At 38.7% G+C, this 22,972-nt stretch overlaps 2 protein-coding genes across 2 annotated transcripts in view; both read left to right on the forward strand.

Annotated features, from left to right (window-relative positions):
* Positions 1-8,692, forward strand: part of galnt18b (UDP-N-acetyl-alpha-D-galactosamine:polypeptide N-acetylgalactosaminyltransferase 18b) — a gene marked incomplete at its 3' end in the record, with an annotated part of 67,982 nt that extends 59,290 nt beyond the window's left edge. Inside the window, exons 9-11 of the mRNA XM_079160828.1 lie at positions 2,398-2,493; positions 4,812-4,976; positions 8,537-8,692. Of these exons, the coding sequence (XP_079016954.1) occupies positions 2,398-2,493; positions 4,812-4,976; positions 8,537-8,692 (417 nt within the window). The remainder of the gene's footprint in view (positions 1-2,397; positions 2,494-4,811; positions 4,977-8,536) is intronic.
* A 4,037-nt stretch (positions 8,693-12,729) lies between these two features.
* Positions 12,730-22,972, forward strand: part of LOC306697097 (eukaryotic translation initiation factor 4 gamma 2-like) — a gene marked incomplete at its 5' end in the record, with an annotated part of 33,345 nt that continues 23,102 nt past the window's right edge. The window contains one exon of the mRNA XM_079160839.1: positions 12,730-12,785. Coding sequence (XP_079016965.1) covers positions 12,730-12,785 — 56 coding nt within the window. The remainder of the gene's footprint in view (positions 12,786-22,972) is intronic.

Below are 22,972 nucleotides of genomic sequence, written 5' to 3' on the forward strand. Positions count from 1 at the left end.
TTGTCTGATCTCACATCTTTACCTAATTCACTCCCCACGCAAAACCACTATCCCTGGAGCTCCCTGCGGAGCAGTTTGTAACTCACAATCAGGCAGACCTTTGTCATGATGCGCATGAATAACCCTCTGGGCCTCAAAGTCTGAGTCATGTTCATCAAGCGTAACGCTTCAGATTTACATTTTTATAAAGCAAAACTGAATTTAAAAGGATTCAGTGTTTATTCATGTTTTCAACCGGCTCAGGCTTCTTCTGTATTTTCTCTAAATAGCCTTTAATATTTATATTCTCTTTATGTGAAACTCAGAGAATATACCAGGCGGATGCTGGTATTAGATGATCTTTCTTTTCGCTTTTTTTGTTTTGAAACACCTGTCCAAACTCATTCAACCATGTGAATACATTTTCATATTAAGGATATCAAGCAAGGCAGCACAGCCGGCAGTGCTTTATGTTGAAATAATATTTTCCCCTGTAGAGGAAATAATGTACTGCAGAGTTGAAGAGAGCAGGTTGTAGATGCTGCTTCCTCACTCTCACTGTGTTTTGGCAGTATGGTTTTATCTGTGAACTGGACACCACGCAGGAATTATCTGTTAACATATATTCATAGTCTAGTACACTACACACCTCACAAAACATTTCCAGCTTTTTTGTTCTTCATCAGGACGGTGTCTAAGGTTGTTGTCAGGTGACTTAACCTTTGGCTACCGAGCGAGGACCATTTGGGGTTCCAGCGAGACAGTTTAGTGAAGAGAGTGTCGTAGAATGCACTTTTCAGAAACGAATATAATGAATGCTACACACATGTTATATACCGACTTAACGAAGAAATTCTGGGTAACATTAACTTCGAAGCCATTTTACACACTGCAAACACAATTAAGCACAAACTAATATAATCAACGAAAAGATGTACCACAATATCACGTATTTGTCGCCATGACTCGGCGAAATACGCAGTCCAGACAAGGCTACGAACAAAAAGCTAACTGCTAACACGACCGACCAATACATCAGAAAGCATGAAGATTCGACACAGAATCCAGAGATATCTTCAGAATTTCTCTCTGTGAAACCATTACAAAGATACAGCCAACAAGCCCCACAAAAACAAGCTAATAATCGTAAATGCTTCTCACCGTGAGCTGATTTTCTTGATGAGAACGGATAAATCCCCACTTATTTCGATTCAAATATGGCTTTGACGTATATCCTGTGTGTTTCTCATCTGTTTCCTGGAGAAACGGGGGCCAGACAGGCTTGGGGGACCGGTGGTAGGGATTTCACTTTCGGCGTATCGGATTTTACGCTCAGCGATGCACACCGCATTTTTGATTTTTACTGGCTAACGATTCTGTCAATCAACACCAGCTTACGCCCACCATTTTTTTGAGACTCTTATGCGTCGAACGAAGTGTCAAACTCGGCAAATAAATTGGCCAATCATAGGCTGAGAAAGCCTCACATAGACACAGGCAGACTGCAGTAAGATGAGGATGGATCCATGGTTTATAGGCTTAGAGAGGATTCAGGCTGTCAAAATAATGCCGAACTGTTGTATTTGGATAGATTGAACACTATTAGTGATAAAACAAGTGAAATATATAGTTATATAGTATATAAAAGTACAATGGAACAGCTGGTTCCAAAATGACAATTTTGCTCGACCTCGCCTGACCTCTCTGTACTAAAACCTCTCTAACTTTCTTTTGCTTCACTTTATCAAAGCCAAATTTATACCAGTACATAAATCTTTCATCTCTCAGAATGTATGGATAACTAACTAATTTAACAGTCTTAAAGCCCCTGAAGAAATGTTTCTTGTTAAATCTTAAAACATATATTCATGAATAATTCATTAACACATCTTATTATTTAGCAAGAATCAAAAACTCAGCTAATCTGCTTCGTCAGGATTGTGTGGGTGTGTCTATCTTGTGAAATATCCCAAACTGTCACGACTTTAGCAGAAAACAGTGTGTTCATGTAGGACCTCATCATTTATAGTAAGAAGCAGATTGAGGGGGAAAAGGTTTCAGGGCCTTTAACACATCAGAAATGTCTCATTTGTTCTCAATATATCCTGTTTTGAGAGCAGTTACAATCCAGCAGAAACAGTCATTTGAAAGAAGTCCTCTTTATTGAATAAAGTCTGCAGGAGAGGAGTCGTGCAACATGTTCCAGTTGTGATGGACTTAAATTGAAGCTCTCACTGGTGCATTCTCAAAGTTAGAAACCATTATAGTAGCAATACTGACCTGATTATGAATAATGTCTGGGTTAGTTTGTTCATGCAAACACTGTCATATAATTTTACCCCTAGACAATTCATATATTTAGTTTCTTTGTTTCTTTATCTGTGTTTGTGACTGTATGTGTTTTTCTTTGTCTTCCAGTTGAAAAACTCTCTGAAGAATGATCTGTGTCTGGACCAGGGGCCCGACAATGACAATGTCCCCATCTTGTATCTCTGTCACGGGATGACACCTCAGGTTAGACCCCTCTATCTCCGCACCACTGTTTTAAGCAACGGACAGCATAAAGATTTAATATACCACCTTTATATTTTATTTCCATCTCTGGATTTTCTTACTCAATAAAACCTGTTTCATTCTGAAGAAAAATAACCTTTCTCTGCTTTCAGATTGGGTCAAACTCAATCCAGGTTGAGTTTGACCTCATAAAACAGGATCAGGTTTTCTATTTTGCCCTTTCCAGAAACACTCCTATGTTATATATTAAACTCCAGTTTTCATACACCTCCATTTAGGGCTGACATGTCCTAACAGCTCAGAGTAAAATGCCACGTTATTGACAAAACACAATACAAAATCCTCTTTTCTTTTTTTTTTTTATTAAGTTAGATTGTACCTAAACATTCATCACTGTCTCCAGCTTTCTTACATACAGTCTGATAGACTTCAGGATAATTTCAACCGCTTGCTTCTGTTTTTCATCAGTCACTGTCTTGAAAACCATATCCCTGGACTACTGGTTCAGGACATATCCCAGCCCAAAATAATAGGCAGTAAATGTCTACAAATGTTAGCACAGCTTGATCATTTACTTTCTCCAGCGTCTCCAGCTCCAATCGATTCCTCCATCCCATTATGTCTGAGAAGATTGTTTTTAGAGATTGTTTAACCTTGCCGTAACACTTGTAAACTTGTCTAATAGTGTGAGGCTTGATCTTAGATTATCCCAAAAGTTTCACACTCATTACACCTGATATTGATGTTTGCACCAGAGTGCAAATCAAAACGGATTCAGGAGAACTCTGTATAATCTTGTGGAATCTCAGTAACACTTTTTCCTTTAAAAACTCAACTTCTACAGTCTGAGACCTAGATAACTTTAAAACTTGCTAATTATAAATCTGTTATATGCTATAAATCTCCCATAAATCCAGGCATTTCAAACAATGGATTGGAGTAGCACCAGCGTTCCTAATGAGATTAGGGATCTCCTCTGCAAGACAAATCTAGTCTGCTCTATTTTTATGTTTCAGTGTTACATCATGGAGAGGAATTAGACCCCGGATTGCCTCTAGAATGACACATATACTTAGCAAATGTTTGCTGTAGTCATTCAAAATGTCATTGAGTTGCTTTGGGAGAGTTGTATCATTGTATCCAAGATGCTGCTGTAAATGCAGTACATCAACGTGCTGAAAGAAAATTGCACAGCGACACATGAAAGGAAAGCGTATTCCAAAGCTTACAATCCAACACGTGACTGACTTTACAAGAGCATGTTGTCAGCAAACATACAGTACAACACTTCAGCTCAAGCGGTAATAAAATATACCGTCTTAAGCACGGCAACAATAGAAAGCACAGCCACACACGGCCTGGCAGCCTGCGCTGCTCCCAAAATGAGCAGCACAAATAAAAAATTCACACTCGTCAGGCTGTTTAACGTCTGGTGGGAAGGAGGCAGGAGGCTGTTTGGGCGATAAGAGAAGGATAAGAGTGAAAATCAGACAAGCAGCAGAATAAGCAAACATGACCCTGATTCTTTTTACATTTCTTTTTATAAAAGAACATATCTTGGGGTGCTTTGACAGCTAATCAAGGTGCTAGGTCAGAGACAAGCTAAGGAAATATATAGACTTCTACAGACATAAGTGCCTGTTTATCTGCTCTGATATGAATCTAACTCCTTCAATAGCTGTTAAGCTGTAGAGTTTACTTAGTAGAAGTATCTCAAAATTATTTAATTGCAGCACTGGAGTATAGCAATCTCATGCAGTCCATCCTTGTTTTTTCACGACCTCTAGTTTGTCACTCTGTGTGCACTACAACAAACTAAAGCCAGCGTTACGCCAACAGACTCTGAGCACTGCTCTGTCTGTAAATACAATCCACAGATTCCCTCTCTCTTCCCTCTCTCATGCTCATTCTGCAAAGCCTTTTCTTTCCCTTTTTGAATACAGAAAATTCTTCCCCTGCCAAATTCCTGAAAATGATTTTCAGTTTTTGTCAGCTAAATATGTGCAAGAGAGGGGCACAATTATTCAGGTTTTCTCACCATTACTGAATTAATAATGAGCTTCTTTTGTGTGCTTGGCTTTTTCTTGTCCTCCATTCATTCAGGATAACTGTATACATATGCATATTTAGTCTGTATAAATGTCTCTTTCCTACCCAAAGACAACCCAAGAGCAATCCTCATTTGCTGCATAGTTTATTACCTCTATAGTCTTATACAGCTCTGCAGGGACCATTATCGAAATGTCAACCACAGCAGTCTCAGCCTATAGTACAGCACTTAGCAGTTTGTTTGTAGCAGGATGTGGTGTTTCTTGCAGAATGTGTACTACACCAGTACTCAGCAGCTCCACATCGGGCTCCTCAGTCCAACAGTTGACGATGACGACAACAAGTGCCTGGTGGACGTGAACAGCAGGCCGCGCCTCATCGAGTGCAGCTATGCCACTGCCAAACGCATGAAGGCCCTTTGGCTCTTCACTCAGGTGACACCCCTTAGTACAGCCTTCACACATGGTCAGAAAACACCGGTTAACATGCAGCTTTCTGTTCATACTCAGCCTCAGTTAAGGTAATTTGTTGGACGTGACAGGAAAAAACAACTGTGGAGGTAGCTTTTAATCATGCAAGTGGTTTAATATACTGTTTGACCCCTCAGTTCTCTAACTCATTTACACATGAACAGTCATTGAAATTTAATGATTGCCTTCCTTCATTAGCTGTGCTTGCAAAATGTGTTTTAACAGAACAAGCAGCCACCTCACAAAATGCCCCGTGACAGCGGGTGAATTGGATTTACTGCATGCTTTGATTTGGGCTCAATAGATCTAAAATTGTTGTCTGCCATGCTGTCAGTGCAGTGTTAATTATAGCATTTATTCCTCTTTCAGTCAAATATGCATAAAATCCCAAATGGGCTTCATATTAGATGCTTGTTATAACCATTTTTATGACTATGTCACTGCTGGACTGCTACTACAAGTGCATGTGTTTGGTTTTACAGCATGTTGGTGTGAAAGTGGGAGAGGTTTTTATAATGCTTGACCTCATACATCACATATCCTCACACTGAACTTTAAGTGGTTATTTTAGTTAACTTTGCAATATTTAGTACGCAGGATGGGGACATGTCAGCAAAGCTGGAGAGTATCAAGTTTCTGAAATATGGCATCAATTATTGACAGTTTTGACTGCACATGTGCAAAGTGTCAAGCTCAAGCTGAAATTGATTTCCTGATGCAGCCATAGCAACTTTGGGGAACGGGGCACTGTACAAATAAGAGACATTTTTTGTTTTTCTCATTCAAATGTTGCACAAAGCCGGATTAAGTGAAGATATTCTTAATATTTTCCCAGTGAAATTTGCAAAATTACTTCACTTCCTCATCCAGTGTAAAAACTCATTATCCAAGAAGAAGTGATCTTGATAAGCCTTGATTTGGGAGAGAAATGAAATATGTGCTTGCATATAAGGATTTGTCATATTGGTAGGGGCTGACTAATAAAGCAAGCACATGTTCAGTGGGTGGGACTGTATGGTTTGTTCTGCTTGTGTGTTTTGAGGGTATGTGTGGGTGATACATTTATATATTTTTCTGTAACAAATACAGATTGTTCTGTATATAGCATATAATTAAATCCCTAGCAAACCATAGTACCCGAAATCCAATAACAATCTCCCCACGTGCTATTTGCTCACATATACATTCATCGATCCCCCTCCCTCCTGTCATATAGAGAACTTGGCTGAGTGAAACCCAGCTGCTTCTTCTAGCAGTTACGTTCCATATTTGCAGGGATTCTGGGTTTGAGTTTGGCCTCGCTCCAGGCCTCTGAATCACCACCCACATCTTTGATTTGTTCAGACATTCAAATGGATCTGGTGTTGTGTTGATGGACTGCTGTTTCAGCAGGTTTGAGAAACAAACAATCGGCCAATCAGAGCTTTGTAGGCAGGATTAAGAATGGAATCGTCATCCCTCTGTGAAAGAGCCAGAAAAATCGCTAAATCCATTGATTGAAATAAACTGCTTTTAGCAACTTCTACCGCTGCATCATTGTCTAAAAAATGAAGTCCACAGAGCCGATATGTGACTTGTCCTGGCCGACAAAGAAATCAGCTAACATGATTAAAATGTTCGACCGAATTCAAGTTAGAGAAGAAAACACTGCTCACCTGGTATCAGACTTAACTGAGGTACAGAAGCTATAGACTGTCAAACTCAAATCTGTGCACATATCTAAGACCGATTTAAAGTGAAACTGAATGACAATTGAGCCTAATTATTAGGCCCGATAACTCAATAGACCCCAAAAACTCTCCTCTAAATAGGCCATTTGGTGCAGCCTATGGGGTTACAGCACCTAGCCTGTACAGTCATTCTGTGTTTGAAATATATTGTTGCATAAGACTAAGATGTTACCTGGTTTTGTCTGCTGTAGTATATATACTAGTATTTATTATTACTACTGTTGGTCACTCAGGCCGTAACACCATCAGTGAAACAGGCTGGTCAAAGCTTTAATTTTTCCTAAAGATCAACATTATTATGATATAGGTTTCTTACCTGACTATCAAAACAAATAGTTACTATAAGAAAACTGTAATAATTAAATCTGCAAGCAGGTATGCTGAGGTATACAAAGCACCCGAGAGCCCTCATAACCAAGGACGCACCAACCAAGAGTTTGAGGCCATTTCTAAATAGGGTTTAAACAGGTGGTTTAAGGTGTTTCTTTGTCAGCCTTGGCAGGCTAAAGCACTCTTTTGCAGTGCACACTGGCAAGATCTGATCCAGCCTTGGAAAACCTGGCTGTGGAGCATGTGTCTGCGTCAAACTGTCGAAATAATGTTTTAAAATTGAGTAAAACTATTTCCTAATTTCTGCTCTAAACTTAAAACCTAAAGGGCAGAAATAAAAATAAATATATTGTGTTCTTTTTCATGTTCTTTTACATAATGGTTGAGCTCAAAGGTAGATTGTAGATCCTGCAAACAGCAGTTAAGCAAAATAATGTTAATGCTGTTTCCAAAGCTTTCAGTTGGAGTTTGGAGTTCGGCTCAGCTCAGTTGTCATGGAGATGGTTCAAATGTTAAAACAACATCGAGTGTAATAATTTAATAATCTCTGCAGTTCACGGCTGAAGTGTTGCTGGGTGGGTCTGAAACAAATCTGGCTTTTGTAGCCGAAATGCTTGATTGCCCCGTTCACTGCTTTTATGGGCTGGCTCAGGACACCACTACATATTGGTCCATAAATGCCCACTTTCAGCAGTTAATACCATCTGTTATCTATAAAATAAAATGCCTCTTGGACCTCACAGACGGGCCAAACTCAGGCCAAAGAGTAATTTGGTTCAGTCTGTACAACCTGTCCAATCTTAAGGTCTTTTTCCTCCCAAATCCCTCAGCATTGGAAATCACGCTCTCCTCGCAGCTCTCCACACTGTATTGACTGTTGAAAGTCTCCTCTTCAGTCGCTTGCCCTTGGTCTTCCCTGACACCGTAATGAGATAATTCTGCCTCACTCATCGGGACATGCTGGAATATTTTTGCAGAGCTCATGTGCTCGCTCTATTCAGACTCTGGCAACAGCTGATACATTAAAGTTTGTACATTTTGAAAGATTTAAACAATATCGTAACAGCTTTAAAACTGAAGTGTTCATGTCCTGCATGCCTCTGTTTCAATTTATCTTCCACCTCAATACCAGATGATTTTGTCTGTTTCGTTTTTGTGTCTGGCTTTCCTCTTTTCTTCGGTGTGGTCTTTAAAAAACTTGGCCCTTGCCAGGAAGAACGCTAATGACTACACTGGCAATTGCAATGTTGTTTGTGCCTTGAAACCTTGTTGATGCTATCTGGTGGGCCCAATGAGGATGGTAGTGTGATTCAGCCAAAACACTCAGTGCTCAGGGCGCTTCAGCAGCACACATCCATATCCATTCACAGCAGTGTGGGTTTAAAGAAGGAAAGTTGTATTTTGCACAAAGATTGTTCTCTGGAGGCCCGCACAATTTTCACCATCCTGCTTTTATCTTTTCAGGGAGGATCCATTCAGAACAGGAAATCAAAGAGATGCCTAGAGCTTGTAGTGAGCAGCGACAATGAGTTTGGCTACCAACTGGCTCTGCAGAAATGCACTGGGCAGAAATGGTTCATCACAAACGTGCTCTTCAGCAACTCCTTAACACTGGACTGAATAGATGAAATTGTTTTTTTGTGTGTGCCCATGTGTGTGAAAGGATAAGAATTAGAAGGGCAGTGCGTTGTTGAACACGATCTTTTTGTGCACCACGATGTCCTCTGATGAGCCGAGTCGACGTCACATCGTAAATGTTAAACATTTTATTTTGCCTACAGGATCAGCCATAGTTGGCGGATATTTTGCAGATTTGACAAGGTAGTATATTAGGTATATTTTGTGGTAAATACAGTACAGTCAGATTTTCGTTGACTTAAAAGATGTAATGGGTCCAATACGTTTTTGTACTTTGTTCATAATTGCTACTGTGTAGCAAGTTCTCTGAACCTGTCCCTGCTGTAATTATTTTTATTTAGTGTCTCAGGTTTGTAGGTTTACTATACGATTCAGCTGAACAGTTGTGGGAAAATGTTGGAATAAATCTGAAAACTATAGATTATTTTCTACATGTAAATATTTTGATTATTTGTAATATATAACAGTAAAATAACTGATGTAAACTACTGAGTGCAAGTGTTTTTTTCTGTTCAAATCTTAACAAAAAGGTTTGCCCTACCATTGAAATTAAAAGAATTTGAACTTTGTATCAATCCCAAATATATTTTTGAATGTCAAACATTTTGAATGTGTATGTTGGCCCTGGGAGTTCAATCCTCTTCACCTCTTCACCGGTCTACAGCGTAACAGAATGCATTGCAAAGTCAGACAACACAACCAAATATAGAAATGTTGCAAGCTGCAGAGAACTGAGTTATAAAACAAGTTTCCAGGTGACAATTAAAACCGATGAAGACACCCATGCACGCGAGTCGTTGCTGTGGTTTGTGGATGATGTAGTTACTGATGATTTTCACCACGTCTTCCACAGGAGGTGTGGCGTGAGCAGCACGTTTGCAGATCTGCTGTAACGCCTTTCATGTAGACATGCAGTAGTGTGAACGGCTTTTCAATGTGCACTATATACACAATAGATCAATCATTCAGAAAGTTAAAACTGAAATAAACTTAAATTGCTGGCTAGTTCCACTTAAGTGTGTTTCTGCATTGGTAGTATTTTTTCCATATCTGCAAGGCAACACAATGTATTCATCCATTCATGTTTTATTAATTTGCTTTTGTTTTTTTCTATTTGCGTTTTAGTTGCAGTGTGTTGAGCTCTCAGGGCTCTATAGATATGGCTGTTAAAATGACCTTTTATTGAGCAATATAGACTGATGTACACACACACACACACACACACACAAAGCATTTAGAAAATAGAGTCATGGAAGCGGTGTCAGTTTGTAATGACAAATGCAAGGGCAGAAGCAGAGAAACGGGGCTGCTTTCTGCTCCGACTGTTGTGTGCACCTGGGGAGGAGACGAGTGGCACAGCCTGTTTTCAACATGTCAGTCCTCATTACCATCCACATTCAAGCAGAGCTCGGCAAACCATGGCATTAAATATACATGGGAACCCACTTTCATCAAAAGGACCTCCCTCACTAACATGTCTTAATATATGCAATAAGAGCGCCACTGCATGCTCAAACTTTTGAATGAAAGCAATTCAACAAAACAGCATTCCCATGCACATCACTTACGCTTTTAGTTGACCTCTCGTACTGATTGCCTCGTGGTGCTCGCTCCAAACATTACTTTCAGCTTTAAAAAGGCTGTAGATAGGGAATCTGTGTGTATATTTGCTTAATATTATATGATCATACATACATTTATCACCCTTGTTGATTTAGAACATCATCTTGTGCCACAAGATGGGGAGTTTTTTTTCATCTTTTTTTTTAGGTTGGCACAAAGTACACTGCCGAGATTATATTCCCTGTAAATGTGCAGTAAAAGATACATCCAACCGTATCCCACAGTGATGGAGCTGTCTGAGCATGAGTCACACGCAACACCTCTGAGAAGAGTTGGCCTGATTTTGATGAAGCCGGGGTGATAATATGTCTGTCTTCCCTTTGAGATCTAGTATCTACAAAATTACAGTCATTTGCCTTGATATGAGAATTAAAGACAGATTTTTAATGAGTACCTCTTCTGACTTTCTGGAGCAACTGTCCTGAACATTGTATTCATATGAGCAATTTGTTGGAGATAACAGGTTTCATTGTGAAGAGCTTCTTCATTTTAAACTTACAGAAGTATCAGATTTTGTCTTTTAAATGAAAAATGACGTAAAAAATATTTGGACCAAAAGGGCAGTGTGTATTATTTGTGGGGGAAAAGAAGGTTTACTGTAAAAAAATGGGTGAAAATGTGTCCAGGAAAAGATATTTTTAAACTGTTCTAATTGGTGTGAATGCTGGAAGCACATCATCCCCTCCCCACCACCAACCCTTCAAAATAAAAGAAACTACATCTTAACAGGAAGCTCAGGATGAGGCGTGTTTTTCAAAATTAATTCGCCCAACTCTCACTGTATCTTAACAGGAAACTAGGGCTGGAATTAGTTCTTTCAAAATATTAGCCAGATAAGGTAACTGTGCCTTAACAGGGAACTTAGGAAGAGGCTATTTTCTTTTTCTTTTTCAAAACAACAGTTCCCAACTCTCATTTTATGTTAACAGGAAGCTCCAGATGAGGCAATACAGTTTAGTGTCTGCTTTTAAAAAAAACTGAAATATTCCACATCTTTCGTACATTATTGGTATTATTTAACTTTTAAAGCCAGCAATGCAATGTCATCAGCTTTTCAAAATCCAGTATTCACACTCGCAATTTGTCTGGAAATGGCATTCTCCTGTTCTTTTAGCTTTGCTACACTAAGTGCAAAGAGATCCTTTGGGACTTGAGATTTGGGTATAAACTCTAGCTTTATGTAGCTCAGGTGAAGCTTGAGTTTACTGCACGCAAATACTTACTGGGCACCTACCATGAAAAAATGTGGAAATACATGGGAACATGACAAGCGACGAATAAGGAGGTTACTTATTTTTTAACTGCTATGCACATACTTAATAATTAATATCGTTAATGGGTAGGATGATTGTAAAGCAAATTTTTAAATGTTAAATGTATTTTGGGACCCCATGCAAGATCCATCCGACGATTAAAACTTAATCTACTGCCGCACAAAGTATGGCTCCTTTTCATGACATAGCCCTTTTACGCCCTTAGACTTATACGCTAAGCATTTTTGTACTATAGGTCATATTAAAAGTATTTACAACAGTTTGTAAAGTTGCTGTCCTGACTCAATAGCAGGCTAATTTTGATACTGTAGGGCAGAGCAGCATCAGCAGGGCTGTGTCCCCCGTTTCCAGTCTTTATGCGCTAACATAACTAGTTATTGGCGGTAACTTCATATTTAGCTTACAGATATGAGAGTGGTATAGATATTTTCGTCTAAATCTCGACAATAAAGCAAATAAGCATAATTCTTTGAGATCAAATCAACATCAACATCTCTCTCTCTCTCTCTCTCTCTCTCTCTCTCTCTACTTCTATAACTCATCTTTTTGTCTCTTGTGGGCGGAGGCTCTGAGAGGCAACCTATCATGTCTTGTCATTATTTTCTGCGCTCGACATTGAGACATAAAACATTGAGGAATATATTCCTGGCAGAAGTCTTGGTGTGATCAGGGGAATCAGCTGAGTTTTTAATACCTCGTGGCAAAAAGAAGCAGCTTGTCAGAAGTGAGAATAACACCCCTCAGGATCTAGAGAGGAGGTTTTCTCTGTTCTCTCTCCTGCAGGTGAGCCACAAGTACCTGAAGGGAAGCTGTCAATACCTGCAGGGCATACGGGACAACACACAGAAAGGTAAACTGGGAATAGTCCAAGCAGCTATACTTCTCAGATGAAAATAAACATAAATTCTGCCAAAAAATGAAATTAATCTTCATTTACAATAAACAGGAAGACAACCGTGTTAGAGGGAGGATGCTTTAAGCCGGAAAAAATATGATTTACCAGAACAAAGCATGTGGGCGAGAAATATGTGTTCGCCGTGCAGCCAAAATGCTTCACATGTGGATAAATGTCACTGTTAATTGTTTTCTGTGAAAGTGAATCTGACTTTTAGCTACGTTGCCATGCCTACAAGTCCTAAACTGCACATTCTCCGATATCCCCAGGCGACGGACCATAGGTGAGCGCGTTAGCTGACAGGATGTAATTGCCCGCAGATGCAGATGTAACTTTAATCTTTTCCTCTTTTTATTTCACACTTGAATGCTTTGACCTATGCAAATGAACAGGCTGACAAATCTATTTGTTTTTGTGCATATCTGTCCGTGCTGTATGTGAGGTAAAAGAACGTAATGGTGGATAAGAGATTTGCTACAGGGGAAATTAAGCTCATTGGGAGGCCTTAAGTAATCATGAAAAGGCTGAAAGTGAAGGGTAAATCCTCTCTAATCACACAGGCAAACATGTTTCAGTACATGAGATTACACTGAATTAATGCAATCTTATTCTGTGCCCATACTGTCTGCTTAAAGTTGCCTAATTCATCAAAAAGATGAATAATTAATAAATTAGCTATTATTTCAACTCTTAATTGTATTAATTACCATACAATTTCGGGGCAGAATAAGTTGTATCTAAATCACAGACATTTTTGCACCATATAAAGTTGATATGGCATTATTTTTGATGTTAACAAATTCAGTATCCAGCAGTTACGGAGCAACATTAGCATTCACTGGAGTTGTGTTTCAGGCCACCTGGTGAACAGTAACAGTCCTCTGTTTTGTGACGCCCCTCCCACTGTCCTGGAGGCTGCTCTGTCAACCTTGGCAGGCAGTTGGCTGATATTTGAGGGTCATTATCTTGATTAAGCTCACTTGGACCTTCCAGGCTATAAAAGCTGTCTCCTCAGCAGACATTCACCCAGCATTGTTGCCTTCGAGTTTTGCACCTTCAACAATTCCACAGCATTATGCCGATATACACACTCCACTGTTTGTTTTGTGTTAACTGACATTTAATAACTGTGTTGGTTTGAAGTATATAACCTTGCGTGGACTCCCTCCTTCTTAAATTCATTATTAGCTGCTGAATGCTCCGCTGTGTTCACCAGCTAGTTGCCAACTTTTCTGTTTGTTGCATTGCTGGGCAGGTAGTAAATAGCAGGTTTATAGCTTTTTTGCTGAAAATAGCTGCCTGCTGCATGCGGCCGTAAACAAACAACGAGCTACAGAAGCTGAAATGCAGCGTAGAACTGATGGGATCTGCAGAGTCAGGTGATGCATGTGGTTTCAGCACTACAAGTGACACATTTCACATTACAGATAATCATTAAAACCATTGTTAATATAGAAATATTGATTAGTGCAGCTTTAAAACCTTTACTTGCATGAATCTGTCATGCTATTTTTCTTTTTCCCAGTTGAATACTGCAGGTCATTAATAGTCACTTTGTTTTCAGCAGTTAAAACAATGAGCCTAAATATTACATTATTTAGCTTTCTATATCTGACATTCAAAAACACATATTTTATAAAGCCATACGGCTCATTGCCTGTGCAGCTGGGATCGCAATATACTTTACTTGTGCTACTATTGTTATATTCAATAAGTGAGAGGATGTACATAGACAATGACTGTACCGCAGTCATTGTGACATTTTATCCATTTCAATTTAACTGGCTTTTGACAGTGATGGACGGGGCTCCAAGAGGAAGCCTATAAATCAGAATAAACAGTGAAATGGGTATTGACTGTATTATTTGCACTCTATTTGCTTTTAGCTTTTAGTAACTTCTCACTGAAGTAGAAAGTCTTTGTTATTATTATTGCTCTTTTGAAGAAGGTATCTATGCCACTGCATCGCTCATCATGACCTTGATTTACATCATGTAAACACATCTGTGTCAGACCTGCTGAATTCCTTTATTACAAGAATTTGTAATAAGACTTTTTGCATTTGTGTACTTTTTTGCTTTGCTACTACTGATTGTATCTGTCTTTCTGTCTACACATGTGTGAAATGTGATCAATAGATATTAACTAAAATCAATGAATAAACTAGAATCACAATTAGTTTTTGCTACAAAAGTTAATCAAAGCAAAGCCATAGGGAACTTATTCTGAAGCGCAGGTAATTCAATCGGTGCACGTCACACTCATGGTAGGTACATTATCTTAAATCAGAAACATATTTATGGTCCATTTTGCTGTGACAACAATAGTAGCCTTCTGACTGCTCACTGGCAATATCCACCCCTGACACCGCTAGCCCGACGAACTTTGATCTAAATGAGTAGAAAATGCTGCAGTCCATGAACTCACATCATAGACACACTCCAACAATGTCTAATCACTGAAATCTGAATTTAGACTGCCACTCCACTCCTGCAGGGCTGCTGAGAAAGACATCTTGTGAGCATTGAAGCAAAACTCTATTTCTATTCTTGTCCTCCTGCGCACAGAGCTGCATTTGATACAAGATCCTCCCGAACACGAATTGATCATGAAGGTTTCCGCAGCAAAAGATGATACTGCTTCTGTTCTTCCACTGGATTTAGATCTCTCTGAAAGATTTCAGTTTGTCTAAGTAAACACTAGGAGCTCTGCACAGCATTTGTATGTATGAAAGTTTTGTGGTTTCATGCCGATTATAGACATCAGAGTGGTTGTGTTGTGTCTTTTTTTTGGATTCACATGAATCCAAAGACATGCGACTGTCACCCTCAAGTGTGGGCTATTCTGAATTCTCCTGAATGCAGATAACATTAAAGACATGACGGCTTCTCTGCACCTGTCTCACACAATCTGTCAATCAACCTGTCTGCCTTTGTCTGTCTTATTCACTGGCCAACTGTTGTCAACTGTTATCAACTGTTATCAAGAACTGCACTTGAGTAAAAATGTTATTGATATTATTAATAGTATTTACAATTTATGCTCATTTACACTCCAATACATTTCAAAGGGAAATATTGTACTTTTGTTTACTGCCACAATTACTAGCTATCTTTTAGCATTTGTTATATAAATTATTATACGTGATTTTTGGGTTGTGACACCTAACCCAGCCAGACTCAACAGATTTGCATAAGATATTGAACATTTAATCACAAAAGCACAAATATTGGATAAAAATGTTTTAACATTTTTTTTATTGGAAGATAAGAGACAATAAATAAACAAAACAACAAGAAGACGACAAGGCCAGCTGTGTGTGTGTGTGTGTGTGTGTGTGTGTGTGTGTGTGTGTGTGTGTGTGTGTGTGTGTGTGTGTGTGTGTGTGTGAGTGAGTGAGAGAGAGAGAGAGAGAGAAAATGAATCCCATTTTAAACATTGTTTGGCCAGTGTAGTGAATTCTGTGGAGTATCTTATACTGTATGAGTTGTAGATGAGTATTTTTAGTCATGAAGTAGTTAGTTATTGCAAATTTTGTTCCAGAAGTCGGGATCAGGAGTGATGGACAAGTCTAATTCCCATTTTCTTGATGGTATGGCTAGAGTTTTGTCGGAATTTGATATTATTCTACATATTTTTGAGATTAGCATTTTTGAGGAGGGGATGTTAATTAATTCTGAGATTGAGGGGGGAAGTTATAGGTTAGTGGCCTTAGTGTTAAGTTTGATTGAACAGATGATTTAAATTGCAGATATTCTAAAAATTGTCTGCCCCCGATGCCATACTTCTAGACCAAGTGAGAGAATAAAACCAGGGTACTATAATAAGATGTATTTCAGATGTGTGATGCCTTTTTTGGACCATGTGTGGATATTTAGTGTTTTCTTGTGACTTGGAAAATGATTGTTCCAGATGGGAGTAAAATGTGAATGTGCAAAAGTGGTGTTTGTGATTTTGTGAAATTTCGACCAGGCTGTCTAATAGTTTCTGCTATTAATTACTGTTTATTAATGTTTTGAAACAAGGATGGCGTTTGATAGATTTTTCTCATATCCTACCACATCATGACCCCTCAGATTAATTTTGTGACCCTTTGAATGGGGCAAGAACAGATCAAGGAGTTAACTGATAAAATAAACTGGAAGTTACTCATCTGCACTTGATTGAAGAACACAGAGCACCATGTTGAGTGACATCTCCGGGCATTATGGGTTCATCATAACAATCTGTTTTTAGAAAAAAAGGAAGCGTCTCCATGAGACAAAGAGCAGTAATGCATTTGAAACATTAGCTCAATTAAGGTAGAGGAAATCGGTTGAATCTTTTATTTGAATCTCTTTTTAAAGTTGTTTCCATGTGTTTGATGTACAAAACTCGTGCTGACCTAGATGCAAAATTAATAATCTCTGGCAAACGGCATCTGTCAAGCAGATGGGGAGCAATGATCTAATGGCATGTTCTTTAGAAAGAGAGAGGCTCATTTCTATGGCCACCTGGCTCTGAACTTATCAAGGGTACACACAGTACTATAATCCTCAGCATATACTGCAGGAGAAAATCCGTCAATACTTCTGAAAGTCCTTACAGAACTCAATTAGATGAGCCTTAGAAAACAGATTGCTTGCTATATTGAAACTCAAAAATTGGCTTCTATCTAATAATTTAGTGATATTTACTTTTTGAGACTCTCACCTCATTCCACAAAGTAATCACGAAACAGTAACCCCTGACCAGCTGTCTATGGATTATTCCCATTTAAAAAAAAAAACATTCTATTTCATAAATCTATTTTCACTAAAGGACAGAGGTTACTAAAACATTGCTCTTACATTGCAGATATAGTCAATATAGGCAACAGATAATGGATAACCATTCAGAGCACATATTTTTGGAGATGTGGAGTTAAAACGTTCGAAACTTTGGGGAAATAAGCTCATTCATTGTCTTGATGAGAGTTAGATTGACAGCGCTCTCATGTCTGTAAGGTAACTATAGATATAGCCAGCAGCAGGGAAACTGGGAAACAGTCAAATCCACCTGCACCTCTAAAGCTCATTTGCCTTACCCATACACAAATGGAAGTGTAAATCATCAATTTATCATTTTATGGTGGGTGATGTGGCAGACTATTTCTTGGCTGGGACCAGTAACCAACATTGGTTCCATGGCAACTGCTCAGAGTCAAGCACATGACCCAAATGCTAACCTAAGCTAACTATATGCTGGCTGTAGCTTCATATTTGGTATTCATTTTTTTTTCATCTAATGCAAGAAAGTGAATACATTTCCTAAAAGGTCAAACTATTCCCTTAAAGACGCTTACAGGTGACAGCTGATGGATCCATTAAGTCAATCACGGTAACAAGTGAAGATCTATTATCTTAACTCAGTGGAGTGTGACAGGTGTCTCAGTGGGGGGAATCAGTGTGAGAGGGAGATTATAGGACAGATTAGTCAATGTTTGCATGCAGCTGAGCTAAGGTTTGTGCTAATTAGAAAGTGAATGAAGATATTTAGAGAACACATTATTTCAGCACATAACTGTGACGGGACTCTAAAATAAAAAGGGAAGACAGGGTTTATCAAATACAGCCACAGGGTTCACACAGAGATCAGCTCTTGTCAACAGGTTAAATCAGATGCCACCAAAAGCTCTGTGTGAAGCAGTCTTTCCTTTTCATGTCATTATTCTCTTTATCATTCCCTTTGAACTTTAGTCAGTGACTAAACACTACATTACAACTGTGAATTATTGTAACTTCATGAGTAAAATATGCTCAAATTACTTTTTTATTTGTGGCCTTAGTAAACGTTTTTGAATGTTGTTACTCATTTATGTTGCATAATCAGTAGCCCACATTTTATTATCTTCTCTGAAGTTGCTGATCTCACACAAATCCACCACTAAAATGTGCCTTTGAGCTCTCCTTTCTCTTTCACAGAGGAAATAGTCCCTTGCACTGTAATTAGCTGCTGCTTTTGTGAAGCAGGCGCTACATAATCACAAACAGCAGCCAGAAATTGAACAGTAGGCTTTCGAAGTCTAAAGACACATCAGGTCTTTAGACTTTGTTTTTGTTGACCATAGTGAAAATGAATTCGATTTTTAAATGTATTTTACCACTAGATGTCATTTGAAATAATTAACAAATATCTATAAAATGTACACGACATACAGCTAAATGATTAATAACAGTATTTCAGCATGTTCTTTTGACGCAGGCTTTGCTTTGATGCTGTGGTGTCTTAACTTTACTAAGTTATGAAATGCTGGCTTCAAAGTTCTGTATGGAAGAATTAAAAGTAAAGTTGAACTATTCCTAAAATATAAAAGAATATGACTAAACTCTAAACAGATCTTGATTAGTTGGAGCCCTTCTCATTTTGTCACATTAAAAAGAAAGGGGTAAGTTCATTCCTTTGGCCAAAAACCAATGAAAGTTATCAGTCTGTTTATCTGCACTAAACGTAGGAAACAAAATGTAATTGCAATGCAGAATGCAGACAGAAAGCACAGATTGATCATTACCCAGAAAGCAGATGTGGAGATTTTGAATGACTCTCTGGCCCCATTTATAAACAGGGCCAGAAAGTATTTTAGGAAAATTCAAAACAGCAAAAGCAAAGCAGCGCGCAATCCATCAACAATCATTTAATATGCATCTCACTGTGCCATTCTCAATGAAAACAAATGACCTGAGCGGCATCAGACACCAGGGCAAGCAACTCTGATCTTGTTTTTCTGAAAGAAGAGATGTGACAGATTTTTAGATGCTGAAACTGTTTGAAATGCTAATGAACTCTGTTAGTAAAAGAAACATGAGGGGAACACCCACAAGCATATGTACAATATGCAAACAAAGTCATAAACAGGTGCACACACACACATGCAAAGCCTCAGGCACAGTGCTGGTACTGGTACGCTTGTTACATGATGGATGGTCAACATTGTGTACACCACTGTGCGACTGCAGGAAGCAGTACTGTGCTTCAACTTCTACTCTCTCCTGCAACAGTAAACACTGCAGCTGAGCTCCTACTCATTCAGATGTATTTGGCACAGTTAGAGGGGATCCCGCAGGGTCATGAACGGGTGCGAAAAGAATTGTGTGATTGATAGATGCGGTGCATGACATTTTTGCAACTCAAGCACCACGCACCTTGATATCAGACCTTGAGAGTGAGGAAAGAGCTAAACCACAAATCAAAGCTCTTGATTTACTGACCGATGTCTCGTTACGACCATCACCTATACAAGCGCCTCGAATAAGATGCTTCTGAAAGGGAGCTGGTCATACTCTGAGAGACAGGTGGAGGAATTTTCAATTTCAGGTGACCTTGACATCCGGCCACTACTGCTCCACACTGAGGGATAAACCAGCTTTGAGATCCAAATAAGAACACAGCCTGGTGGAAGGATACAACCATTTTATATCTGCCAGGTCCGCTGTAGTCCACACCTGGACTAGGGGATAGACAATGGACGGATACATAAAGTTTTTGGGTGCTGAATAATAACTGAACATTTTTTTTTCTGACTTTAAATTTGATTGTTGCTTAGTCAACCATGAATCGTTGGTGTTTTCAGGCACTTTAAGTTGAAATGAAATGACAACTCACTAAATTTGAGATATTCTACATTTCACGTCTCTGGACATGAAGCAATTAAGCATATTGTCTGTGGGTTATTAACATAGCATTTATTGCATGTTAGTTGTGGTCAAATAGCAATTGGGCCAAATGGAATGTCAAATAGCTTTAAATATCACCACTTTATCCTGCTCTGTTTCCAGTGTTGCAGCACTATAGGTCATCGCAGAATGCTACAAGGAAATTAAGTTCTGTACTGTGTGTGTCTATGATCCACCACCACCGCCTCCCTACAACTTTTGTGCGCTTCTCTGTAAAAAAAAAAAATGTTGCCTCTGCATAATACTTGCAGCAATGAGGATGTTTCCCTCGAAACATGTTTAAAAATGAACAGTATAGCAATGCAATTTACATTAAACAAGTTTGCAAAATGATCCTGCAGTCAGCAACATGCTTATTATCCTGTGATACCCCATGTTCACAGGTGAGAGTAAGGAGCTCAAAGGTGCATGAACATGTTGCCTTTAAATTGGAAAAACTGAAACAATGAGGTATTAAGTGTGGTGTGCGTTATGATTCCCACCTGATAAACATGGTAGACGGATACTGACGGATGTGATGCACCCTGTCTAATCTGTTATAAAGACTGCAAACTGTAGCAGCATGAATGGGCTGATTCGAAATTGTCACCTCAAAGGCAGAAGCTATGCAGTGAGACAGACTTTAATGTTACCTTTCAGCAGAGTCACTTACTGTCAAGTCAGAATAAAAGTGAGATGGATGAGGATTTTGTCCAGAATAATACATAATACGAGCCTCTCATCTCACCTTCTTCTTAGTCAACACTTTGCTAACAATGTCCAATCCGGCCACATATAAGCCAGTGGTAAAAGATGTATTTTGATATTTTACTCAAGTGAAAGTACCACTACAACAATATTAAAAAGTCCTGCATTTAAAACATACAAACACAAATTTCATATTGATTACAAATTTTGTATTTGTTTGTGAAATATTGGATAATTTGAACTCTTTGGGGAGACGGGTCTAATTGCAGCCGCGGTAGTTCATTGATTTACATAGTACAAGAACAACCAATGAGACAATGGCTAGCATTAGATACAGAACGTGCTGTGCATTGAGAAAGTAGAGAAGAAGTAAAGGTGGGCTTTCTTGAACCCCATGAGCCGATCAAAGTGGTGCTGCAGCTGTAATCAGATTCAGTCTTCAGGCTTCCAACTGCTATTTAAAAGAAACCATGTGAGAAGTTTAGAGAAGAAATGTCTCTTTGGTGAAATGTCGAACAAACTCATAGACTTCTGAAACATGACAAAGATCCCTAACCAGAGCAACCGCTTCTATAAAGGAGATTACAAGCCAAAAGAGTTGGAAAGTATACATAAGAGTAGATGTATAAAGTAACTTAAAAGTGTACTTAAGAACTGTACTTTACCGTTGATAAAAGCATGATAACGTGATAACTCAGGGGCAATTAAAACCATAATGAGGTATATATCATCTTATTCTCACCACTATGACTCCATGTTCCTGTCTATTGCTGCTTTTGGTGAGAAATGATCTGCTCATTTTCCCTCTCTGTTCTTCAGTATCATGCAGATAAACATCTGTTTTTGACAGTTATATTGGATTCTTAATTCCAACTGGAGAGGATCATTAGAGATTTAATGGAGCACAACAGACTCGGGGAGACTAGTGAGCACCTAATCGAAGGAGGCTGATTCAGTCACAGAAACAAAATGAGTGGGAGGTGCTGAACCAGTTTCATATCAGGTCGCATCTTTTGTCCAAACTCCACACAAATCACACATTAGGAAAACTTACCTCAATGAAAAAAGTAATTTTTGCCAAGATTGCCTGCACTGTTCTCAAAACAGTCTGTTAGTTATGTTGCAAGATTGTTTACTCACTATGCTGGAGCGTATGAACAATAAATCTCTTCTGAAGGACAAAACAATGTTGGTTTGCGTTGTGATTTTATGTGCTTTTAGATATATGGTAGAAATCTAGGAGGCTCCTTCAAAATTCTGCTTTTGTTACATTGTTTTTTATTTCTAAGCCTTTTTCTCCAGCATCTACAGTTCACTGAATATTTATAATTGTACAAGTAATGAGGATTTCTTTTGGGACAAGATGCAGTAAACATTGAGTTCAACTGAAAGGTTACAGGGACTTTAGCAATTAGTGCAAGATTTCCAAATTCCAAAAAGAAATTGCAAAAAGTTGACCCCAAGCAAGCTAACTTTACTCCATTTGTTATGGTTACATAAGGATACTGAGTCCACAAACAAAATGTAAAACTATTATAAAATTCTATTCAAATTAGTTACATCTCAGTGGGTGGCCTTGACATTTTCAAAAGACATGTCTGAGGAGAGCTGCCTGGTCAAGTGGAGCCACAACGTCCACATGTACACAGAAGGATGTTAAGGTGACATTTGTTTTCTTACCCTGAATTAAAATATATATATATTTAAAAAAATAATCAGGTTTAAAATGTCACTTGTCAGACATATTGTATATTATCATTAACAAAATGTCCAACACCTGGAACCCTTTTGTCGGAAACTGCTGCTTCTTGAAGCCCTCAAGAAAAGAAAACCACGGAGCAGCAAGAGGGTGTTAAGAATAAATGAAACTAACAGGAGTGCTAGCATCATGCCTTACAGTTATGCTGTAATGTCTATCTTATCAAAAAAAGGAAGAAGACATTCACACAATTGTTCACCAATAGAGATGTGGGCGTAGTGTCCAATTATGAGGCACTTTTCACACACAAGTGCAAGAAAAATGTGTGTGCTCTATTGTTTCAGTTGCATTAGTTTCACTGTGCTGTAAAATGGGTTTGATTATCCATGAGCC

This window comes from Pholis gunnellus (assembly GCF_910591455.1).
Source record: "Pholis gunnellus genome assembly, chromosome: 1".
NCBI lineage: Eukaryota > Metazoa > Chordata > Actinopteri > Perciformes > Pholidae > Pholis > Pholis gunnellus.